Here is a 20,928-nt window from a genome sequence, read left to right as displayed (position 1 = left end):
GACCTAGCCATTGCAATGCAGGCTCAGCCATTGCAACATCAAGTGTTTGACACCACGGTTGCATGGCCACCTACCTGTTTTGGCAGTTGCATTGCATTGCAACGCATTGCCACAGATTTCGGTTTTTTCCGACAATGGTAGAGCATCTGTTAATACAGATGAACAGGCAGAGGATTTCTACTGCCAACTGCTGGAGGCAGAGCACCTGCGAGAATGTGGCCTCACCAGTCACGAAATTTATTCCTTGGCACCCAGTCACCAGCACTGAAAATGTAAATGACACACAAGACCTAGTGATGTATGAAACAGCAAGAGCAGAAAGGCCAAGACTATAACTGTTGGAATATCAACAATCAGTTCTGACAACGGAGTTGCAAGGACAGTGTTGGAATACAAGTCACATGATGAAACTGAACCAGAATATCCGGGAATATTCTAGGGGTTACTAGGTGCCTGCGTAAGTGCTGGGCATAGAAGAGCCTGGAATATTGTTGAGAAGTATAAATATGGGCGCTGGAGCGCCATGTGTATTTTAGTTAGTTACAGTTTCTCTTCTTTCTATATTACATCTGGGTTGCGAGTGAACCGCTGAAGCGGGTTGCCATATATGGAACACCGCATTTACAACAGACAGGATTGATTACCTTGCTTGCAAGGTCATTGCCAGGTCATAATTGCTGTGGGAAATATGTAACTATTGCAAATTCCTATGAACACATCACATGTTTTGACATTTGACCTCCGTTCCATCCTCACTCGGTTGTGACCAACGAGAATCAGGCATTGCTTACCCATAGTCAGGTTTCCTTGCGATCTGTGGGACCTTCCGACTCCTAAAATCTCGAACCATGCCTCCAATGGAGCCCAGCACACCATACATTGACTCGCGAAGTAAAAATTGGACTACCCAATCTGAATGGATACGATGATGGTAGCGACAACGAATCAGGTTTGCTCCATTAATCTGCTTGGTGTGTGAGCTGATAATATCCACATCTGAGATAACATGTTCAAGGAGCGAAGGTGGTGAACGAATCCATTACATGCATACCACGAGGGGATCCAAGGTGTCATTCCCCCTACGGAGTATGCGACTGCTCTTCCCGGAGCAACTGTCCAAGTTTCTTTCACGCTGGCATGTCATTTGATAGGAAGTAATGCCGGGAAGAAAGCGACTTTTGTGTGGAGATAATTGTTCTGAGGGACCCCCCCTTGTCAGCGACCATGCAGAGAGTGGCTCTCCTTCCAAGCGGCAATTCTCTGGACCATCTTTCTCTCCCATTAAACGCCAAAAGGCAGAAATAATGTGAGAAGGCATGTATCACTTGTCCCAACCACCTTCACCTAGAGATGGGCATGAACTTCACGTGAACTGCATGAACCAAAGTTCATGAACTTTCAGGGTCCAAGGAGGGTCACACAAACCGTTTGTGAACCGTTCACAATCCGTTCATGAACATTATATTAGGTTACCTAATAGCTCGGGTCCAGCCAGACGACCGTTTCTCGCTCTCTGATTGGCTCAAGCCTCGCTCTTGAAGGTTTTAACCTTAACCCTGAGTTGGGGTACCAGTCTAGCTCATCATCCGTATCATCGTCATCTTCACTGTCGAGGTTGCCATAACAGTTATAGGGCTGATATGAGTAGACCAAATCAGCACTAGCTCGAAAGATAAACTGGACATGCATGCATTCGGGGCAACAAGCATGTGATGGTAGTGTCGGTCAAATTTTGCCACAGCAGAGTTTTCAGGGATGAGATGACACCAAGATGAGCCACATTACATTTCATAGCCTTCTGTTTGAGCTTATCTGTGGACATGTTCTGCACATGACAGCAACCAGGATGACTTGACTCGCAAACATGAGAATACGACAAATGAGCTGGTTCCATGCCTTTGGCTGGAACCCGCGAGAGTGTTTGATTAAAGTGAGCATATTATTCACTCCTCCGCCGGTGTCTGTTGTATGCTCTGAAGATAGTTTAACTGAGCAAATGTGATAAGGACGACATCGACACACCTGCAACATTTGCATCGCTCCAGCCCAACTGTATAGCCTGGACATCCATAATTTTTCCTGTCTGTGTCACATCCACATCTGTTGACCAGTCTATTATCAGAGGGGTGTCTAACATGTGTCTGAACTCTGAAGAGGCGAAGCAGAAAGAATTATAATTGAAGTAGTGGCTAAACGGCGGTCTGCGGTGGCTGGGCTAATTACCTTGCTTGCAAGGTCACTTTCTGGGTCCACAATTCATGGGAATCTTCACTTTCCCACCCCACCGATCTCTCGTCCCATTGGCTACTACGAATCCTGACTCGTGATCTCTTCATGTGCTTTTACATGTCCCATTCATTTAGTCACAAGGTCGTGATTATGTGGTTTCGATCGTTGTCCACTCTGCCACTCTGCCACTCTGCCATCTGAGTCCTCTCCCATCCGGTGCACGTCTCCTTCCCCAATCTTTCATCTTCTACCTCCAAGATTGGACTTGCTGGTTGTCTGAAGAGCCCCTCATTGAATGCTCGCAAAAGTCGGATCGTGTCACGGCCAGAGCTTCGCGATAACGCCACATAAGTGTTGAATGGTGTCAGCCCTCCTGTTGGTGGAGGTGCAAGATCGATGATGACATGCCAGATTGTTTGGCCTTGAGATAATCTGTGAAACCATATGCCCCTGTCATAGGCAGTTGTCGGTGCTTCACTGTCTTCGATTTCCCATCGACAACATCCACCTGATCTCTGGCCACTTCTTCCTTTTCGACTCTTTTCGGAGTGTCTGGATGTAGGGAATGGATGTGTGGTGATGCGTGCTGTGCACGCTTTCTTTATTCATTGTTTATTACTCTTTATTTCTCGATGTAAACAATGTATATAAATTGCGGGGAAGGGTGAAACAGGTTTTCACTCTTCTCCTCCCCTGTCGAAATTACAGCTCTATACTGCCTAATTCCTGACAGCTTGAGGATAGTAGGAGTCAACACCAAGGTCGGAACCTCAACCGACCTTACACTGGATCCTTAACGTACCTGTTGTCAGTCCACAACAGTTGCCATTGGCTCGTCTACCATTATCTCGAATTAGAACCCGTGGCAGAATAACAAAGGGCACAAGCCATGATTGTATTCAAATTGCAGGGAAGAGACGTGCACAATAACGTTGTCATTTTGGCAGGCGGTGCAATGTGGAGAGAAATTTTTACATAAGAGTGTATCACACAACAGTTGAAAACCTAATGTTGATGGCGTTGACATTTAGTGGGTGAGAAAGAAGGCCCAGGAAACGGGCATTCAGAGGGCAACCCATCCTTTCCTCGGCCCTTGACCCACAGGGAGAGATCATCAAGACTATGTTGGACACAAATGAACGAGCACCTGAAAATAACGTCTCTTGAGTCAAGCTGGAGCGATTACTTGCTTGTGTGCTAGCCAGGACGCCACCAATCACGCCACCGATTAAGCCTTCAGAATCCCTGCGAGTTTTGAAGCCTGAAGAGTCACTGAATATTGTCGATGCGGGAGGAGTTGATGATGTTGTGATGACCACAAGCAAGGTCGTGGCTGCGTAAGCGGCCCTTCTAGTTGTTGATGGCGGAAGTGAGGTTTGGGGGTTGAACTTTACACCCCCATTTTTCTTTATGTGACGGGCTCACCACTGGCGTAGTTCGCGTATAAGAAGGGAGCTTTTTGGGCTCCCTCTCCCTCAGATCTCTAACACGAGTCTGAGGTGAGATTGACGTTATTATTTCTTACAAAAGTATCTGACTGTATACTAATTGGCGCAGACACTTACACGCCATAGGTACATATAATTTTATAGATCTCTAACACGAGTCTGAGACACTTACGCGCCATAGCCTTACATTTAAAAATAACTGGATTGCCCTCAGACACGACCTCGAGAAATTCGTCGCACACGGACTCCGCCCCACCCGCTTGCTGGAAGGAGCCAACCCAGCCAGAGCCGAAGAATGGATGCAGACAGAAGGCGCAATCCTAGTCATGCCACTAGATGCGGCCTACAATGAAGAGAATGCGTGTAACTTCCAAACCAATATGGAAGTCTTCATCAAAAGAGCCTTTCTGGACCAGACCAATAGAGTGAGAACCATCCTCCCTTTCCCTGCCGAAGTGGATAAAAAGAACTACACACAGTATGCCCAACCATGGGGCTTGCTAGTCCAAGGCCTAAATGTTATGACTCGATTCAGTCCAGTCCCATATAAACCGCCGTCACTCCGACTCCCTCTTACATTCTTCTCCCACCCACCAAGTCCCTCTCCCCACGGATCGACTCATATAGAGCCCGTGAACTACATGAGATGGAAGTATCGATAGAATCTCCTAGAAAGTCGTGGAAACACGCCACTGGGATTCGCCGAGGCATTCGTGTCGATAATATGATTTCTGTCGATGCTCCAACCCATTATCAGCGTCCTCCTGGATCCGTTGCACCATACAATACCTCCACTTGGGCCCTACCAAAAGGAGGCAGCCCCACATCGGATACCCACTCCGCTCCACGTCTGCACCGCAGCGTCTTGTCTCCTCTCCAATTGCCCCAGGATAGTCGATTGTACGATGACAGCCTGGATGACGAAATTGGATTGGGGTCTGCAGGGTCTGACGACCAAAAGTATCTGATTACTGCAGAGGATGGAGAACTCGTGTCCGTAGCTGATTCACCCGAAGCGTGCAAGCGACGACAGAATACCGTTGCGGCACGTCAGAGTCGACAGCGAAAACTGGAATATGTCCGCTTGCTCGAGACTCAGGTCGCCGAATTTCAGAGTGAGCGCGATGGGGCTTAGAACTCGATGCCAAAAGGCTGAGGAGAAGGTTCAGTGGTTAAAGGAGATGCTCATGGATGGTCGATGCAGCAGTTGAATCTAGCATGTCGACTTAACAACTTCCGACAAAACTCCTATTTAAAATTGCATCTTCAACAGATGCCCAACATTTTGCGTGCGGATCGCTTCATGGGTTTCATTCTCCCGTTCCGCCCACTTATGGATCCGAAGGTGCTTTCTCCAACAAGCCCCCCACTTTCAATTGACGCACTTGTCCACATTGTTCGTTTGATTCACCTGCAATATCCCTTTCCTGTACTCAAGCGCTGTAATTTTTGTTGTTATGTTCTTGCGCTAGTCGTGATTGTGTTGCGTTATATTTTTGTCCCTATATTTCCGTTCAAATCAACTCTCTACTTAGTCCATAATGCACTGTGTTAGCGCCCGTACATTTCGATAATGACAATAGTAGGACGTGCAGCTTCTGAAGGACTTTGAACGGTAACTCGGTTCGGAGGGGTATCAAGCCTTGAGCCGCACGTCCTACAGATTGAAAGTTTCCTTCCGAGTTCTTCCAGGCGGCTCACTCATTTGAGTCACTTGTGCATGGAGATTACACGCTATCCTCTAGAATCCAATATCCAGTCGAGCCATTACCCTGTCGTTGCAAATTTCCTTCGTGTTGCCAATGGGAACTGGCCGGTTATTAGCTTGAGCCTGGCGCTCATTTTTGTTGTTGTTGTTGTTTATGTAAACAACGATCATTGCAATAGAGGCTGGTCACCTGCTTACGACCACTTGCAGGATGGCCAGAGATGGATTCCCAGCCAGGGATCTACCGGATCTACGGGATCAGGGAGTTGATCAAAAAAGTCGGGTTCGATGACTCGTGCCGATCCGATCAGGGGTCAATGGGTAGTGCCGGAGGCGCGGGTTGCGGCTGTGCATGTGTTCGTTTGAAGTTTACCGGCCCGACTGTTCGTGCAGATCTGCAAGATCAATGAGCCCAGGAATGAGCACTGATGGGGGTCGGCAACCGAAGGTTGCTCATGCGACCGCTTACGTAGGCGGAATAGAGGGTTGCGAAAATGTTTTGGCTGCTTTCTCACACTGAGAAAAGTTGATTCCATGTGATGCAACAGGATTTTCGTGGAAAATCCCACTGGAGGATTATTGGAGCAGGACTTTTTTCGACCATTGTGTCGTTCCCCAGACACTCTTACTTTGGTTTGCGAGAGGTTGACGATTTTAATCATGTCATTCCACATACCACCGCCACGGCTTCACTGGAAGAAATCCTCAGTGAAGGTATGTGCTCGTACCATACTATCCACTGTATCCATTGAAACTACCCGCATCTATCCTCCGGAGCCCGTGTAAGAAGGACAATGTCCCTGATGCCCCACTTCGACGTAACTTCACCAATGTGTACCTTAAACCGTTTCGTGAGATCATCAGATGGCTGCCGGAAGTCATGCCACGATGGGGGAAGTCACGTATTGCGGGTGGAGGTGATAAAATGTGCACCTCTTGGGCACGGAATGCGATGCAACTTTTGTTAGGGTGAGTTGCCTGATTGCTCTTTAATCAGACGTTTTACTGAAATTCATTAGTATGGGGTTGCTGTAGATTAAAATCCTGGTGTCCATCGGAAGATGCCGCTTATCAAGCAAATTTGCTACGGCATACTGTACGAGATACTTGTATGCACACCCCCGACCTCGAATTTCCTGGGCATCGATGCGCCAACGACTCATGCACGTACTCCCTCTTGTTTCTGATTGCGGAGCTCATGACAATGCTGCACTCACTCCAGTCTCCTTCACTTCTCTCTCAGAGACGACACAGATTATCGCGTTAGCATCGGTATCATCGGTGTGTGGCCCGTTTCGTTTTGGAACAGCATCGCCGCGATGGGCAATTGGAGATCATGGTATTGAGCTTGCGCGGCCCATTTTTGACGTCGGTGATGATTGATTACATTGTAATACAGGTGAATTGGTAAAGCAATGCTGTACGGGTGCGTACTCATCCTCAGATCCATCGATGAAAGCTTCTATTACAGGTGCGTTGCATGACGGAAACACAATGTGTTGTACTTAACAAGGATCAAAAGGGAATATTGCCCCAGACTCGTGGACGAAAACTAGAAAAGTACGCATATATGGCCGGACCAAAGTGTCGTCAAACCGACAAAAGAATTCTATCAGTCAAGCAGAAGTAAAGAAAAGGTGCTGGTGACACTCCATGTCGCGCTTAAAATTAATCACAACCGTGATCAGTCATGCTGGCAGAATCACCTAAGCTGCCATGAGTGCCCTACTAGAATATTGACGGCATATAATACACACTGTCCGGCTCTATTTGGAACGGCCAACTTCGGGAATATCCTCAAGCCAACTAGATAATAATGGCGTGAGATGGAAGCATGGTAAAATCACCAACGACACGTACTCCACCTGGCCTCCTCCGCCGCCGCCGCCGCTTCTTTTGGCGCCTAGTCTGATAGTGAGCTACGACGTGAACATTAATTGGTATTTTTGGGACTCACTTGAGCCCTTAGGGCCAAGCGGACCCTTGAGCAGCTCCAAACGTCTGGCATATGCATCCACAGTAGGCTCGAGCGGTTTGCTACGTGCCGGGAGAGCCGCCGAGAAAGACACCCCAAACGCAGCCAAAAAGAGTACGAGGGTGGGAAGTTTGGTCAGAAACGTGAACATCCTGTTAAGTTTCTTCCTGGAGGGATTCTGTAACGGTTACTAGTTCCCTCAAAGGACGGCTTTATATAGGAACCGGAAGGGCACAACCTGCTCAAAGGGCAGCTTCGCAAGCATGCAGAAGAGACTGATATCAAAGGCCAGGTCATGACATCCACTATGTTACCACATTGTCGAAGCGCATTGCTCAGCCATTAATATTAATCCCTCCGGCTTCAGCAAAGCGCCCTGATGGACGCTAGTAACCAAAAATCAGTAAGGAAAAAAATCACCAGGGCCGTTCAACTAACTTGCACTAAAATTGATCCGAACCCTAGGATATCCCCTGGTGGAGAGGTGGGGGATATTGAAACCGTCCCTCTTGTAAAATGGATAATCAGTCACTGTGGGAAGTAAAGCGTAGTGAAAAACCATGTTTTGGTCCGTTTTTTACCATTTACCAACGTTTTGGTGGTACTTTGAAGGTGGTAAATTACCGCATATGCACAGTGGGGTTGAAGGCCGGTTTTAAACTTCGTAACATACCACTCTGTCTATGGTATTTGAAACACATTGAATTTTGCACGTATGTACAATGGGTTAGTCATCATCATCCATGCCGAAAGCTGGCCTCGCAGGCTTGCTACCGCGGTCTATAGTAGCCCAATTAGGGCCTGAGTTCATTCCACAATGAAACCGGCCACAAACTCATGATACAGATGCGAGCACAACAATTTGTGTAGTGTCGGAGAGTGCAGTAAATGAGGTAGGCAATAATGCCGCATCCAAGCGCCACTGTCTGAAATGAGGGTGAGGAGGTGTCATTCATTCTGAAGTCGTTCGAGAATTTCATGCAGTTCCCCATAATAGATCATCCTCAGTAGATGGGGATTCAAGTCCACAGTGACCCCATACTGCCAGTGAAGGGAACATCAGGAACATCAGCAAAGTCGGCTTGCAGATTCTCACGGGTCGGCGACTGCACTATGCCTGATTATTACTCTCACGACCAGCTAGACTGGAATAACCATAGATATGCAACCTACTTGTATGCCACATCCTCTAATTCCATGTCAAGTCATAAATTTCTGGGCAAACAAAGACAAGACAGAGGGATAATGCCTGTCTGTTCAGCTAACAGGAAAATTATTACTGATAATAAAATCAACTAATCGGGTGGGAGCGGGAAATGCTGTGCAAGGGGTACTATGCAGGATGCTCTTAATATACAAGGATAAAGTTTTACATGCCAAAGGAGGAAATCCCTAAAAAAAGTGCAAGAAAGGCAAAAGGCAAATACTAGCTGGGTGAATGCAAGAAAGCATGAACAAAGATGAAACCTCCTTGATGAGCTTGTTGATGGGGAAAATCCCAATAACAGAGGTGAGAAGACTTTTGATAGTCACTTCATCACAGTCAACATTGAAAGAGGGCTCACAGCTCTCTATGCCGACTAAGCTTGGGGGGCCAAACTCCTTCTCTCTTGACTTGACTTGACTATACTCAATCCTTGAACTCCATGGTGGGTTCTTGCAAGGTCCGGGCTCAGTGTCCACTACTCACTTGTTGTGAGCTAGACCACTGCCCTTATTCCTACTGTTGGAATTCCACACACTCACTCCAAATCTAGCATGTCCGTGCCTTAGAGAAATTGGGGGAGGGGAGAACTTCTTTTCAAAAATCTGGTATGTACAGGATTATATCTAATAATTATTTTTAGAAAGAATTAATGGTGGATATTGGTGCCATATGGCATCTGAGTCCCTTATTAGGCGAAATAATAAAAAAAGGGTAACAGTAACAATAAAAGAATATTGATCAATATCTGAAATGATGGCAAAAATATGAAAATATAAGAAAATAAGTGATTTCTCAATGGATTTATGTGATTAAGAGCCAAAATCGGAAATGTGGCTGAATAGAACTATTATGCAGCCAATGAACATTTTTACCAATTTATTAGACACTGTGGGAATGAGTGAGGCAGGAATTCTGGGTTGCCGCTTGAGATTCCCATGCCCACACATGCTTGTGACCTGCCATGCCTAACTTGTCCAATGCAGAACTCTGTCAATTCTCCACCATTTGGGATGTTTTTGGTATCGTCGGAATCGTATGAATTAGCACTATTTTTGGATTCCAAATTCGTACCGAGTTGTCGCGTGAATGGAAGGTAGATTTCTAATCGTGAGAATGGGTATCCGAACTGAGTCTGTGTGTGGGTGATTATCCTGCCTACAACGTCCAGGAGGCCACCCACAACCTGAGGCATGTGGGCTGTGTTGACATGCTGAACATAGACCTCGATAAACTTGGCCAATCCATTTTGATAAAGATAAAGAACAAGATTGCAAACAAATTCGAAGCGATCACAGATGATGATAAGCAGGAGTTGATTGGAAAGTTTCACCTTGAGGGGACTCTTGACTTTCTCTGGATTGTAGTAATTGCTCTCACAGCAGATTTGTTCAACCTCACAGATCTGGCCAGTCCAAGTAGTGGCCTGGATATACTTGAAGTGAACCTCAGGTAGGGGTGGGGACTTGAATGACACTGAGATTGAATGGAACAACTCCTAAGGGTTCATCAGAAGGGTAGCATAGTAGAACGTGAACCTTTGTACCTGTTAGAAACCACCTCCACCTAATGTGGGCACTTAGTGTAATTGTCATATCCATACAATCCCAACCTCCACTCCAGGCTCCCGGAACTCCGAAACTGACTCTGGAGCCCCACTTCCCTTCCATCACCTTCTCCTTGCTGACTCCCAAGAGGTTATCCCACCTCCAGCTCCAATACCACCTTTGGTCCGACTCCGGAACATTCCGGGTCCAACCTCAACCTCAACACCTTCCGGATGAGCATGCAACACCTATGCTCCCGACTCTGGACCTCCGCTCCAGAATCCTGTTTGTGTCTCCATCTCCGGAACCTCCGGTCTTAGCTCCGACCTCGGACTTTGACCCCACCTCTGCTTATACCCATTGTATTGGTTAGCTCATTCCATTTAATTGCCTTTGCCAATATTCCAGAGTTTAACTTCTGAGTTCGGACTTTCCGGACTTACTTCGGACCTTGCAACTATTGCATTGTCCTATTCAATTCCGCTATTCTCCCTCATTCCTATTTGGGCTGCTGCTTCCTTTCTATTCAGTCAGCTGGCCATTCCCCACTCCCATCCTCCTTCCTTCCTCCTTGGGCCTTGGCCCTTCACTCCTCCTTTGGGAAACACCATTGAGTCAAACCCTTGACCCTCGGTGTTGTTCCTCCTTCCAGCTCCCTTTGTCTGCTTTCAGAGTACCCTTGCTCCTTTTGATTCCGGACCCCTCCTTATATACAATGTACATAGTAACTTGTAACCTCAGTCCGAAATCGACTTGATTTCCCCCCAAGAGACTTTCCCTCTGCTAGATCCGAAATTAGGGACCCCTAGGACAACCAGCAATGGCACAGTGCTCCGCATGAGTCGCTGAGGCCAAGGTCCTTCCATGCTAAGTCTCCGATTCCACTCCAGAGTCGTCTGAATCCACCTGATCTAACAGGGGGGGGGGGGAATTTTGGGGAAATAACTCTGGTAGCTCTTGTTTATCTTCTTTCCATGGTGGATTTCCCTAAAGGTCACAATAGCCCCTTACCAATTGTGTGGCCACTCACAACACCCAAGTACACAGACTTCAAAAGTAGTGGGAGGGGGGAAATCTTGGTTTTGGTATCAATTGCTATGTACATATACTCATACAGTAAATATACAATTCTGAAAAAGACTCCAAAATATATGGTTTGGCTAAGCCAAGCCTTCACCAACAATGGTGGTAAGGCTCGGTTGCCATTGGCTTTGAATAAATTTCCAAACAACAAAAGAAAATTGAAATGATAAACACCAACTTCCTAATACCACTCCCAATATCGCGTCAAAACTCTGTCCCTTTATTCCATTCGACTCTCCTCATCCATAGCTTTCTAAGGATACCGATTTTGTGAAATTTGGTGGAGAATTGACTGAGAATGGGAATTCTCAGACACAGGATACATATCTTGATTATCTGTGCACAGGGAAACTTGGACCAAATAAAATTCCAAGACTCCTCCATTGACTTTAGCATTTTTATCATTTAACTAGCCCATATTCTCTTGGAATTCCACTGAGACTGGCTCACATGTGAGCATCTGCATAGTTCATATAGTCCCATTGTCATATCCATCCATGGCCATCATCCTCAACCACCTCTGGTCCTCCAGACCCCCTCTGCTCCTTTGTCACTAACCTCGGAGCCTCCAGTTTCCACAACCACCTCCGCCTCCCCCGATGGTCACCACCTCTCCAATTCAATATATTACCTATGCTTCCCTAAGTACGGAACCCCGAAGGCCTCTGGACAGCTCCGACATCTGCTAGTGCACTCCTGCCCCCACTGGGCAATTCACTTGCTTGCCCTGCAAGTCTACCTTTAGGCCTATCCCTCCTTTCCATTTCTGGGTTATAGCCCACTACTCTGCTAACCCTGTAACCCAACTTGTCGGTAATATTCAGTTGGCTAACATTTAACTCCATTAGCTCTGCTCCACTTGGTCCTGCCATTCACGGGCCTGCCCTTGCTGTAACTATATATACATAACTGTAGATAGGTTACACCCTAGTGATAAAATCGACTAGAGTTAATCCCCCCTTTTAGTTCTCACTGCCAGTAAGTAAATTAGGGCATGGACATGTAACTCGGCACAGCGCTCCTGGTCTGAGTTGCTGAGGCCGAAGCCCTCCACCATGGAGACATATCCTTCGTCTCGCATCTGGTCTCTAACACCCATGACACCCATGATGCCCAATAATCAGAATCTCCCTTAATATCTCCACAACCACTGAACCGGTTAGGGTGAAATTCAACACTGAGTCTTTGGGCATTTTTCTCGATTTAATGACCCCAATGACCCCAAGATCGTCCTCTTCCATCAACTTTTGACCTTGTTCCCATGGTCATGGTCAAGTGCACGGACTTCGCACATGAGGACTACTCAGCTTGAATTTCTCCACCAAATATCAACCAATTCCTTCGCAGGAATTCTCTTTCGGTTCGTATGAAAACCCTCTCTCTTCTTTCTGAAATTGAGCATACCCATCATGCACTCCTACAACGTCACCTTGATTAATTGGATTCTGCCTGTAAGGGCACATGTTTAACACCGTTTCTGGGTCTCCTAGATCACCAGAATGTAAATACAAGCATGAGATATATTTTATAATGACATTTCAATGATGTTCAGTTAGTTATTCTTGTCTTGCTTCCACATCTGACAAATCTCACAAGTCCACTTCTTCTGTGTTCATCTAAGGTTAACACAGTCAAGGTGATACTGTAATGGTGACACTTCTATTAGCCAATGGTGAGAATAGACATGGATCATCATGTACCCAGCCTGTTTTGCAATCCGCATAATTGCAATGGATTGCACCACCATCAGCAACCTCCTCCTTGTTTGGTATGCTGCCACAGGTGCAAGTATGTGTTGGAGGAAGCGCCCTCAGCGCATGTATTTACACATGTTTATATTATGATATACAATCTAAGAGTTTACCGCCATGTTGTCCAACCGCCGTTGACCTGGTATTTTCTACAGTATGCAGAAAGTCCACTTGAACAACCTTCCACTTCCGGCCATGTTGTGTTTCAGCAAGTTCAGTGAATTGATGTGAGGGCAATAGCCCTGAACCCCAGGTCACATGTAACAAAGTTGTATGTAGAGAGTCACATGGTTAAGTGGCAACTTCTGTTACCGCTTACACACTACTGTTTTATACACATCTTTGTATCACTTATGGTTCTAGTGTGCTGAGCGACCCCTGAGACCTCACACTTTTTTAAGTGTATGAGATGTGTTTAAAAAATAAACACAACCACACAACTTTACATCGAACTTTACACATGCTGACTGAATAGCGCTAATGGTGTCACGACCCGACATATCCATCACTTCCGTCAACATGTCCTAGTGCCACTTGGCCCGTCCTGCCTGCTATCATCATCATCCGTCCATCCATCTGTCCACCCATCACCCTCATCCGCACTTCCTCCCCCATGTGCGTACCTCCCAACCTAGGTTGCCTGCTTCATTGTTGTCCACCCACCAGCCAGACGGCTTGCTAGACAGCCAGATGGCCTTTTCTCTTTTGTCTGCTTGCGGACTATTGTTCCTCCTTTTATCGCACTTGATCCGCCACTCCTTCCGGGCCGGTCCTATTTAGTTACTTGTGTTTATAATGCGTGTAGGTTACACCGGATGTACCTTAGGTCATATATCGACTTGGATTCCCCCTCTAGACTCCTCTCCTCATCGTAAGGCTTCTGTCTGAAATTGGGACACCAACGTAAGAACGAAGCGCAGCACTCCACCCGAGTTGCTGAAGCTAAAGTCCCACCCCTCCGACCTTATGAGCCCGGACAACTTCGTGTGCCTCATGGGTCACCTGGATATGTGTCTGACATGTTCCTGACAAATGGTGCCAAAACACACCTGCAAGGGCAAGGTCGCATCTTCAGTGACAAAAAAGAATGAGCAGTTCATAAAGAAACTGTAAAGCAGCTGTTGTCGGACAATGACGAGGATCAACATAATCCTGAAAAAGCAACCACTTCAGGGCTAGTCCCTGAGGGTTTAAAAAACTTACATTGTTGTGGGGACAAGTTGTCAGGGACACGTCCGGGGTCGAGGGGGTCCGGGTATAGCGCCCAGCGCTGAGGACCTTGCAGGGGATAGATTGGGCATGTGTACTGGCAGGCCCGATGTGGGACAGCTGTCCCTGGCGACTCAGACTGAAGTGGAAAAGGTGAGAAGAAGGTTACTTCTTTGGTTCCCACTTCAGGTACATTTATGTACATGCGGCTTGAGTCACATGACGGATGCCACATCATCCTCAGAGACAACTGCAGCCATCCGGGTGTCCCCACGGGGGATCCTGAGGGCATCCGGTGCAGGCGCTGTAACGGGTCTATCGCCTAGACTCGAGACAGAGAGAAGGGGGAGGGTGGTAGTGTGCGCGGGTGTGGTTCGTTGGGCCGGGTTTTGGTCCGTGGGTGCTACTGAGTCTGCAAAAACCTCAAACAAACACTCACCTACATCTCTCTTGGACATCAAGGCTGAGTATTATGATGAGAGGGGTCTTAGATGTGAGCAACAATCTCAAGGGGGGCGTTAGGGTCGTGGATGGCGTCTTTGCCACTTGGATGCAACTTCTGCTTGTCCCTTCACGGGTCTATTCAATACTAACTTGTTATGTACAAGCTGTTATCTAGTTTATATATGTTGGAAATGAAATGAATGGACTGGGGGAATGTAAACGGGCCGTTAGGCAACCGTAAATGATGAATATCCAATTGGGAACAAAGAAACAATAAAAGAAATATGAGTGAATGGGGAAAATGTGACAACGGGTCCGAAATGGGAATTGTGAAGATTAACTCCGCAACAGTTCGCCACAGCACCCGCCTATCCTCCCGACAGCAACCTCCTCGTCTCCAGCTTTCCAACGAGCCCTTATTCATCCCATTTGGTGCAGTGGTTCTTGAGATGTGGAGAGGGGGTGAAATTGGCGGCGTGGTTGGGCGTGGGAATTTGGCTTGGGGCTGTCGGGAATGATGGGGAAAATATGGAAAAATATGGAGTGAGTGTATGGAGTGTTGGATAGTGATAGAATGAGTATCGGGAGCGTCAGCGGATATGTACTGCGTGTTAGTGACCAAATTCCGCAGAATCCGACTTTTTGCGGTACACGGAGTTGTCCCCACAACAGCGCTGTAGGAGAAATAACGGTCACACTATGGAAACCCATTGTGGAAATATGCCAGATAGATCACAAAACCTCATACAACAAGTAGATATGAGAAAATAGAAGGACCTGAATTTTAACAAATTTTAACAAATTTTAACAAATTTTTATGACTATACGTTGTAGGAGAAATAACGGCCACACTATGGAAACCCATTATGGAAATATGCCAGATAAATCACAAAAACCTCATACGACAAGTAGATATGAGAACATAGAAGGACCTGAATTTTAACGAATTATTATGACTATACACGATAAATCGAAAGAAAGAAAAATAACAAAAATACTTCAAGCTTACCATCAACGAGACGGAATTCTCGGGGGAATTTATAGCAAATATTAAACCAAGAATTAGGACAATCGACCAAGATTTGACTATAAAAATAATCAGAGAACCTCCACGGAAACTACTTTCCCACGTCCGCACACGTAGCAAGGATGGAAGTACCACGGAACAAAGATTCCTCAGGAACTAATGCAAAAGTCAAAGTCGTGTTTATAATAGGAAATGTAGATGTCACCCAAACGGAACCAATGAGAGTAATTACAGGGGAAACTACCCATAAACGATGGAGATATGACTAAAACTCCTGCAAAACGAGGACAATGTCTAAAAAGCAAGCGCGAAGATTAACTAGTAACGACCGAGACAAGCTTGATAGCCCATTAGAAAGGAAAGGATCTACTCTTAATCCTCCCAAATTTCCATAATAAAAGGATCATGCGTTAATGAGAAATCCAATAACGGGAATAGCGACATCAAAAGTCCGAGCTCAGGGACAAGACGATGATTGCGTAGGATCCATAATTAAAACATACAACGAAATTTACACGGAAATTATGAAAAATAGGAAACTATAGTTATGCAAATTCTCAGCCCAAACGGTCCAGCCGTTGTGAAGTTATACCCATGACGGGAATATAGGAATCCACATCATGTGTAATGACACGTGAGGGTGGCGATGCGCAGGGAACCGGCCGTCGGAACCGAGATCCGCACTTCGGCAGATCGCGAAGACCAATTTCCGTCCAAATAAGGAAGAGCCCGGTCAAAACAAAGCACGAAAAGTGCAAAACAACCTTAGATCATGAGGGAAAAATCTGAAATAAATCACAGAAGCCCATATGAAAGAAATAAACACCCGCGCATATCATAAATCCCGAACAACTAAACGAAAACGGCTCCCGCATACGAACAACTATGGGAACGACGCATGTGATTACCGAATGTGCGTGCGAACTTTTGCTAACTCAACGAATACAGGGAAATAGGACACAACCTTAGTACCATTGGAAAGGTGGGAATAAATGAAAATTTATGATACCAAGAACGTGAGAAAACATCCAGAAATGAATGAGATACAAGGACATGAAGTTAGAAACCTGAAAACACGCGGGAAGACAGCTTCAAGAGGTCTAGAGCCCTAAATAAAATACATAAAAATATGATATCTTCGAGGACGACCTACTATAACAACGAACAATACATATGGAGGATTAGGATGTGATAATACAAAGGGGAATCAGGGAATATGAACGAAATTCACGAAAACTACTAAACTACGACGGACCATGGCGGGAATTTTAGGGAACGATGTTCTAATGAAGTAGAGAGCTATAACACATTCGTTTGAGTAATTCTTGATTACTAGCAACTTTTTCTTTCAGTTTTAAACCTGAATAATTCACTCATTTATCATTTCAGTCTCATTTTAACTAAATGTCACTAAATAAAATTGGAATAAATCAGCTGAAGGTCTCAGCACAGTCGCACGCATAGTAATGCGAGGTTTGAATTCAGTATGACCGAGTCATAGCGAACTTAATGGGAAATATGGGGAATTTGAAATAGGGAACTGCGGCAAATGCGGCGCAGACAAATTCTAATTAACCATTAAAATAGCTTAGGCGAGGAAGGACAATAAGGATTCCAGGCGCAGTCTGACCGCAGTAGAACCGCAGTTCAGTGCAGCAAAAGCGCAGTAGAACTATAGCATGAAAATTTCATTTTTATTCAGTTTGAGAAAAATACACTGTAAATAAATCCTGTAAATAGAAGGTAGAGCGTGAAAAAGGAAGGCGACCCAAGGAGTATAAAAGGGAGACCCTTTCTGCGACTTTTCGCCCCCCTTAGAGAAGTAAGAAAATAGAGTATTATTTTTCTCAAGCATTTCTGGTTGTCACTCCAGTGCGAAAAAGTGATATACAGTTAAGATTGCCACTGTAGTAAAAGGCAGCAATTAAGGAGAGAAATATTAAGTAGATATTTCAACAGGAGAGCTGGTTAACACTCCAGATTTCAAAGTGTAAACACAAACAGTTATTTTGCTACCGTTAAAACAAGCGATAAAATAAAGACAAAAATAAAACGAACTCAAGGGACACTCCAGACACCATCCAAATTCATTAACTGAATAGAATCTTTGAAACTTCACCAAGTAGAAGATTAAATTCAAGTTTAAATCCAAATTAAACAACGCTACACAGAATTACACCTAGACAAATTAATAAATTTCAATAAAGAAACAGCTCCGCAGGGCTCGGTTTATCTGTAAGTCAATTCCCAGGAACTTTAAAACTAACCCATAAAAATAGAATTAGCCAAAACACTCGGATTGGTACTTTATTTACAATAAATAACACTAGTACACTTCCCCATCCTAACTAAAGAACCAGGGAACAGCTTGGTGGTGGTCTCGTTTGAACCTCCCAACTGACCTTCCTTCGTTCTCTCCTTCAGCGCCCAACATTCCAGCGAGATTTTCCAAGCCCAACGACATGGCACAGGGCGGTTACAGAGCCTATCCTCAAGCACCCAACTTTCAATCACAAGCCCACACGGAGTAGTCCAGGGTTACAGGACACTCCAATCAGTGTAAGCAGGGCAGCATAATACGTCAGCGCATCATCGGCAGCACATATCAGTTTTCCCTTCAGCAATGTCAGGTTGCTACCAACTCTTCCCCTCAACCCGACATCCTGACCCTTCCTACTTCAGCAACATTGGGTTGCTACATCAACCCTTCCCCTCAACCCGATGTCCTGGCCTTTCTTGGCAACATCGGATTGCTACCAGTTCTTCTCCATCCCGGCCTTTCCTACTTCAGCAATGTCGGGTTGCTACACTAACACTTCCCCTCAACCCAACGTCCACACATCAAACTATTTCTCCACTGGGCAACGCAGGTACAGTGGCTCGACAGTGAGGGGGAATGGCAAGAGGGACAGTGCAGGGAATGACACAGGGAATGGCAGAGACAGTGCACAGGCAACAGTGCACAGACGGATGGACAGTGGGTGGTGGACAGTGGACAGTGGGCAGTGGCAATGGCAAGGGGGACAGCACAGAGAATGGCACAGGCAGTGCTTTGAGCAACGTGGCAATATAACTCCTTCCCCTTGCTCAAAGTGCCCAAAGCATACAGCGAGTATGGCTTTCACAATGACGGTACACAGTGCACGGGCAGATGGACAGATGGATGACAGCACTATCACAGCGCATAAATGGGGGTGGGTGGCAATGGAGGTAATGTCGGCAACAGCAGCGATTTTGAGCAACACAGCAGTAGAATTCCTTCCCCTTGCTCAAAAAAGCGCCTACAGTGTACAGCAAGTACAGTTCTTACAATGACGGCACAGACAACCCCACACAGGTGGTTGCAGTAACGTGTGGTCAGTACGGGGGTCCTCAGTGTGGACAGACATGGTAGATCAGGCAGGGGGTCAGACAAAGACAGTCCTCAGACAGTACGGCAGTCAGGCCAAACGGCCAGCAAGAGTTATCACCATCACGTCGTCTCAGACACAGAGCACAATGGTCTCAATGGGCGGTGGCGTTGTTGGATACAAGGGAAAGATGACAGTGGTCGATCAGCATGTAACAGCAACGTCAATGGCAATTCCAGCAACAGCCACGCTTTGAGCACTTAATCAGCTCATAATCTCCCTCCCTTGCTCAAAGCGCCCGGACATAACGTGCTCGGCAGCAGCAGAGCAAGGAGGGGGACGGCAACAGCAATGACAGCATAGGCAGTGGGGGGGGGATTTCACATGCAGCGACAGTGATGGTGTCAGTCAGTGGCAAAGGGGTGGACACGGAGGTGTGATGCAATAGGCACCCGGAGTCATTGTTTACTTCGCTAATAACTCCTGCAATAATACATCACTCTCCTCCAAACTCGGCGTGCAGATAAACCCAATTTTTCTCTATCGAACGGGCTCAAGATCAAGTCTCAGCGATTCATGGGTGGCGCTAGCGTCGAGTTTTAAGTTGGGTCGTCCAAAATGCGTCCTTTTGCGTCGATCTCCTTCAGTATTCCATCAATCCCGACGTTCAAGAGGTCGTTCGAATCCTACAAAAAACCTCTACAACTTCTCTTATTTTTCCAAATCGTGATTCCTACTCATTGGCATCGGACGCGCGTCGGGAAGGTCGGAGATGGTTAAGTGCCAAGCACAGGCACTTTCAGGGCATTCGGGAGGGGGGTGACAGGGTAGTGGTGCCCAAGCAGTGGACAGGCAGTCGGATCACAAGCAGCCGCCCCCACACCAGCAGGTGCACTACTCTGTGAGGTCCATGTCATGGGGCGGCATGGCAGCCTTCGTTGTTGCAAGGAAGTGATGTCGAAAAAAACACGTGTCAACATCAGTACAGCGTGGCGGCATGGGGCACGGTCAGATGCAATGACCATAGCGGGCATGTGGGCAGTGGAGATAGTGAAAGAACAGCGCAAGCACAGCGCAAAAACATTCAAAGAGCGGTAGCATCGAACGAGCGGCAGAGTTGACTGGGGGTCATAACCTGTTATAATCGTGGCATTGCAGCCCGATCCTCTGAGCACGATATCACAGTGTCATTAGATGTTATCATCGATGATGGAGCACACTTATATATATTTCTGTGTGGCGCAAAGGAACAAAGGCCAAAGCGTTAAAGCAATAAAACTTCCCATAAAAGGGAACAATAACCGTGACAAAGGGCATCGGAATGCCACTTCAACAGGGAAAGCATTACAACACCTTGAAGTGTTGGAACGATTGAGTTCAGTGTTGAGAGCGTTAGAATGGCATGTGCTGTTGAGAGGCATTACAATGCCTTGTAATGGGTTACAACGCTTCCAGTGTTTTCCAACATTATTCCAGGTGTGTGTGTTTGGTGCTACTCTGTGCAGTGGATTTGCTGTTCAAGCTAGTGTTGTTTAATCAAAGATATTAAACTTGTTTAATAATGTTTGGTCTTAATTGACTTTAATCGGTAGTTTAAACTAGTTTGAGACTGAAGTCGACAAAAGCGAACGGGCATTGGCGGATTACAGAAATGATTATGTAAATTGTATTGAACTTCCTAATTGGGCAACTGATTGGTGATACCCCAACTCGCTGCCACACCTTCCACCATGGCTACTACTCCACCCTGAATAGCAGCATTACGAGCCTCCAGGTCCAACATCTGAGTCTGAGCCCTAGTGCTAGCTTTGCCCTCAACCCAGAACACCTTCCAGGCTCTCTCTACTGTGTAGTCAAAAAGATCTTCGAGGGCCGCTTTCGGCAAGAATCTGTGGAATGCTGCTACACAGAAATTGCCATTATATTTTCTGCGAAACAACTAGCAAGTATGAT

The 20,928-nt window shown here is 46.2% G+C and overlaps 5 protein-coding genes across 5 annotated transcripts; 3 read left to right on the top strand and 2 right to left on the bottom strand.

Moving 5' to 3' along the window:
- Positions 1-2,363: 2,363 nt before the first annotated feature.
- EI90DRAFT_2941237 (uncharacterized protein) lies at positions 2,364-2,657 on the bottom strand (the record flags this gene model as incomplete). The annotated part of the gene is made up of 1 exon (XM_039055262.1): positions 2,364-2,657. A coding segment is annotated over one exon (294 nt), but the record flags the coding sequence as incomplete, so codon positions are not given.
- Positions 2,658-4,058: 1,401 nt separating this feature from the next.
- Positions 4,059-5,234, top strand: EI90DRAFT_3082638 (uncharacterized protein). The gene has a single exon (XM_039062020.1). It carries the CDS (start codon positions 4,324-4,326, stop codon positions 4,810-4,812), a length of 489 nt encoding a protein of 162 aa, XP_038909901.1. The 5' UTR covers positions 4,059-4,323; the 3' UTR covers positions 4,813-5,234.
- A 683-nt stretch (positions 5,235-5,917) lies between these two features.
- EI90DRAFT_2688991 (uncharacterized protein) lies at positions 5,918-6,928 on the top strand. The gene is made up of 3 exons (XM_039053468.1): positions 5,918-6,296; positions 6,421-6,856; positions 6,908-6,928. The coding sequence occupies exons 1-2, from the start codon at positions 6,180-6,182 to the stop codon at positions 6,766-6,768; spliced, it is 465 nt and encodes a 154-aa protein (XP_038909900.1). The 5' UTR covers positions 5,918-6,179; the 3' UTR covers positions 6,769-6,856; positions 6,908-6,928.
- Positions 6,929-6,946: 18 nt separating this feature from the next.
- On the bottom strand, positions 6,947-7,537 carry EI90DRAFT_3082630 (uncharacterized protein). Its single transcript, XM_039062019.1, is given in 5 exon segments — positions 6,947-7,091; positions 7,143-7,185; positions 7,223-7,277; positions 7,309-7,312; positions 7,326-7,537. 4 exon segments carry the CDS (start codon positions 7,509-7,511, stop codon positions 7,152-7,154), a joined length of 279 nt encoding a protein of 92 aa, XP_038909899.1. The 5' UTR covers positions 7,512-7,537; the 3' UTR covers positions 6,947-7,091; positions 7,143-7,151.
- An 11,475-nt stretch (positions 7,538-19,012) lies between these two features.
- On the top strand, positions 19,013-20,073 carry EI90DRAFT_3020881 (uncharacterized protein; the record flags this gene model as incomplete). Its single annotated transcript, XM_039057569.1, has 4 exons — positions 19,013-19,186; positions 19,296-19,409; positions 19,623-19,864; positions 19,959-20,073. The coding sequence occupies 4 exons, from the start codon at positions 19,013-19,015 to the stop codon at positions 20,071-20,073; spliced, it is 645 nt and encodes a 214-aa protein (XP_038909898.1).
- Between the last annotated feature and the right edge of the window lie 855 nt (positions 20,074-20,928).

This window comes from Cantharellus anzutake (assembly GCF_015039405.1).
Source record: "Cantharellus anzutake strain C23 chromosome Unknown EI90scaffold_94, whole genome shotgun sequence".
NCBI lineage: Eukaryota > Fungi > Basidiomycota > Agaricomycetes > Cantharellales > Hydnaceae > Cantharellus > Cantharellus anzutake.
This window is presented reverse-complemented; position numbering and strand designations above follow the sequence as displayed.

What these genes read in the sequence shown, in the direction of transcription:
- EI90DRAFT_3082638 (XM_039062020.1), top strand. Translation starts at nt 4,324, where the DNA reads ATGGAAGTATCGATAGAATCTCCTAGAAAGTCGTGGAAACACGCCACT.
- EI90DRAFT_2688991 (XM_039053468.1), top strand. Translation starts at nt 6,180, where the DNA reads ATGTCCCTGATGCCCCACTTCGACGTAACTTCACCAATGTGTACCTTA. An exon ending in GGGGAAGTCACGTATTGCGG is followed by an intron (nt 6,297 to 6,420) that starts GTGGAGGTGATA and finishes GGGTTGCTGTAG; the next exon opens with ATTAAAATCCTGGTGTCCAT.
- EI90DRAFT_3082630 (XM_039062019.1), bottom strand. Translation starts at nt 7,511, where the DNA reads ATGTTCACGTTTCTGACCAAACTTCCCACCCTCGTACTCTTTTTGGCT. An exon ending in CGTGTCGTTGGTGATTTTAC is followed by an intron (nt 7,186 to 7,222) that starts CATGCTTCCATC and finishes ATCTAGTTGGCT; the next exon opens with TGAGGATATTCCCGAAGTTG.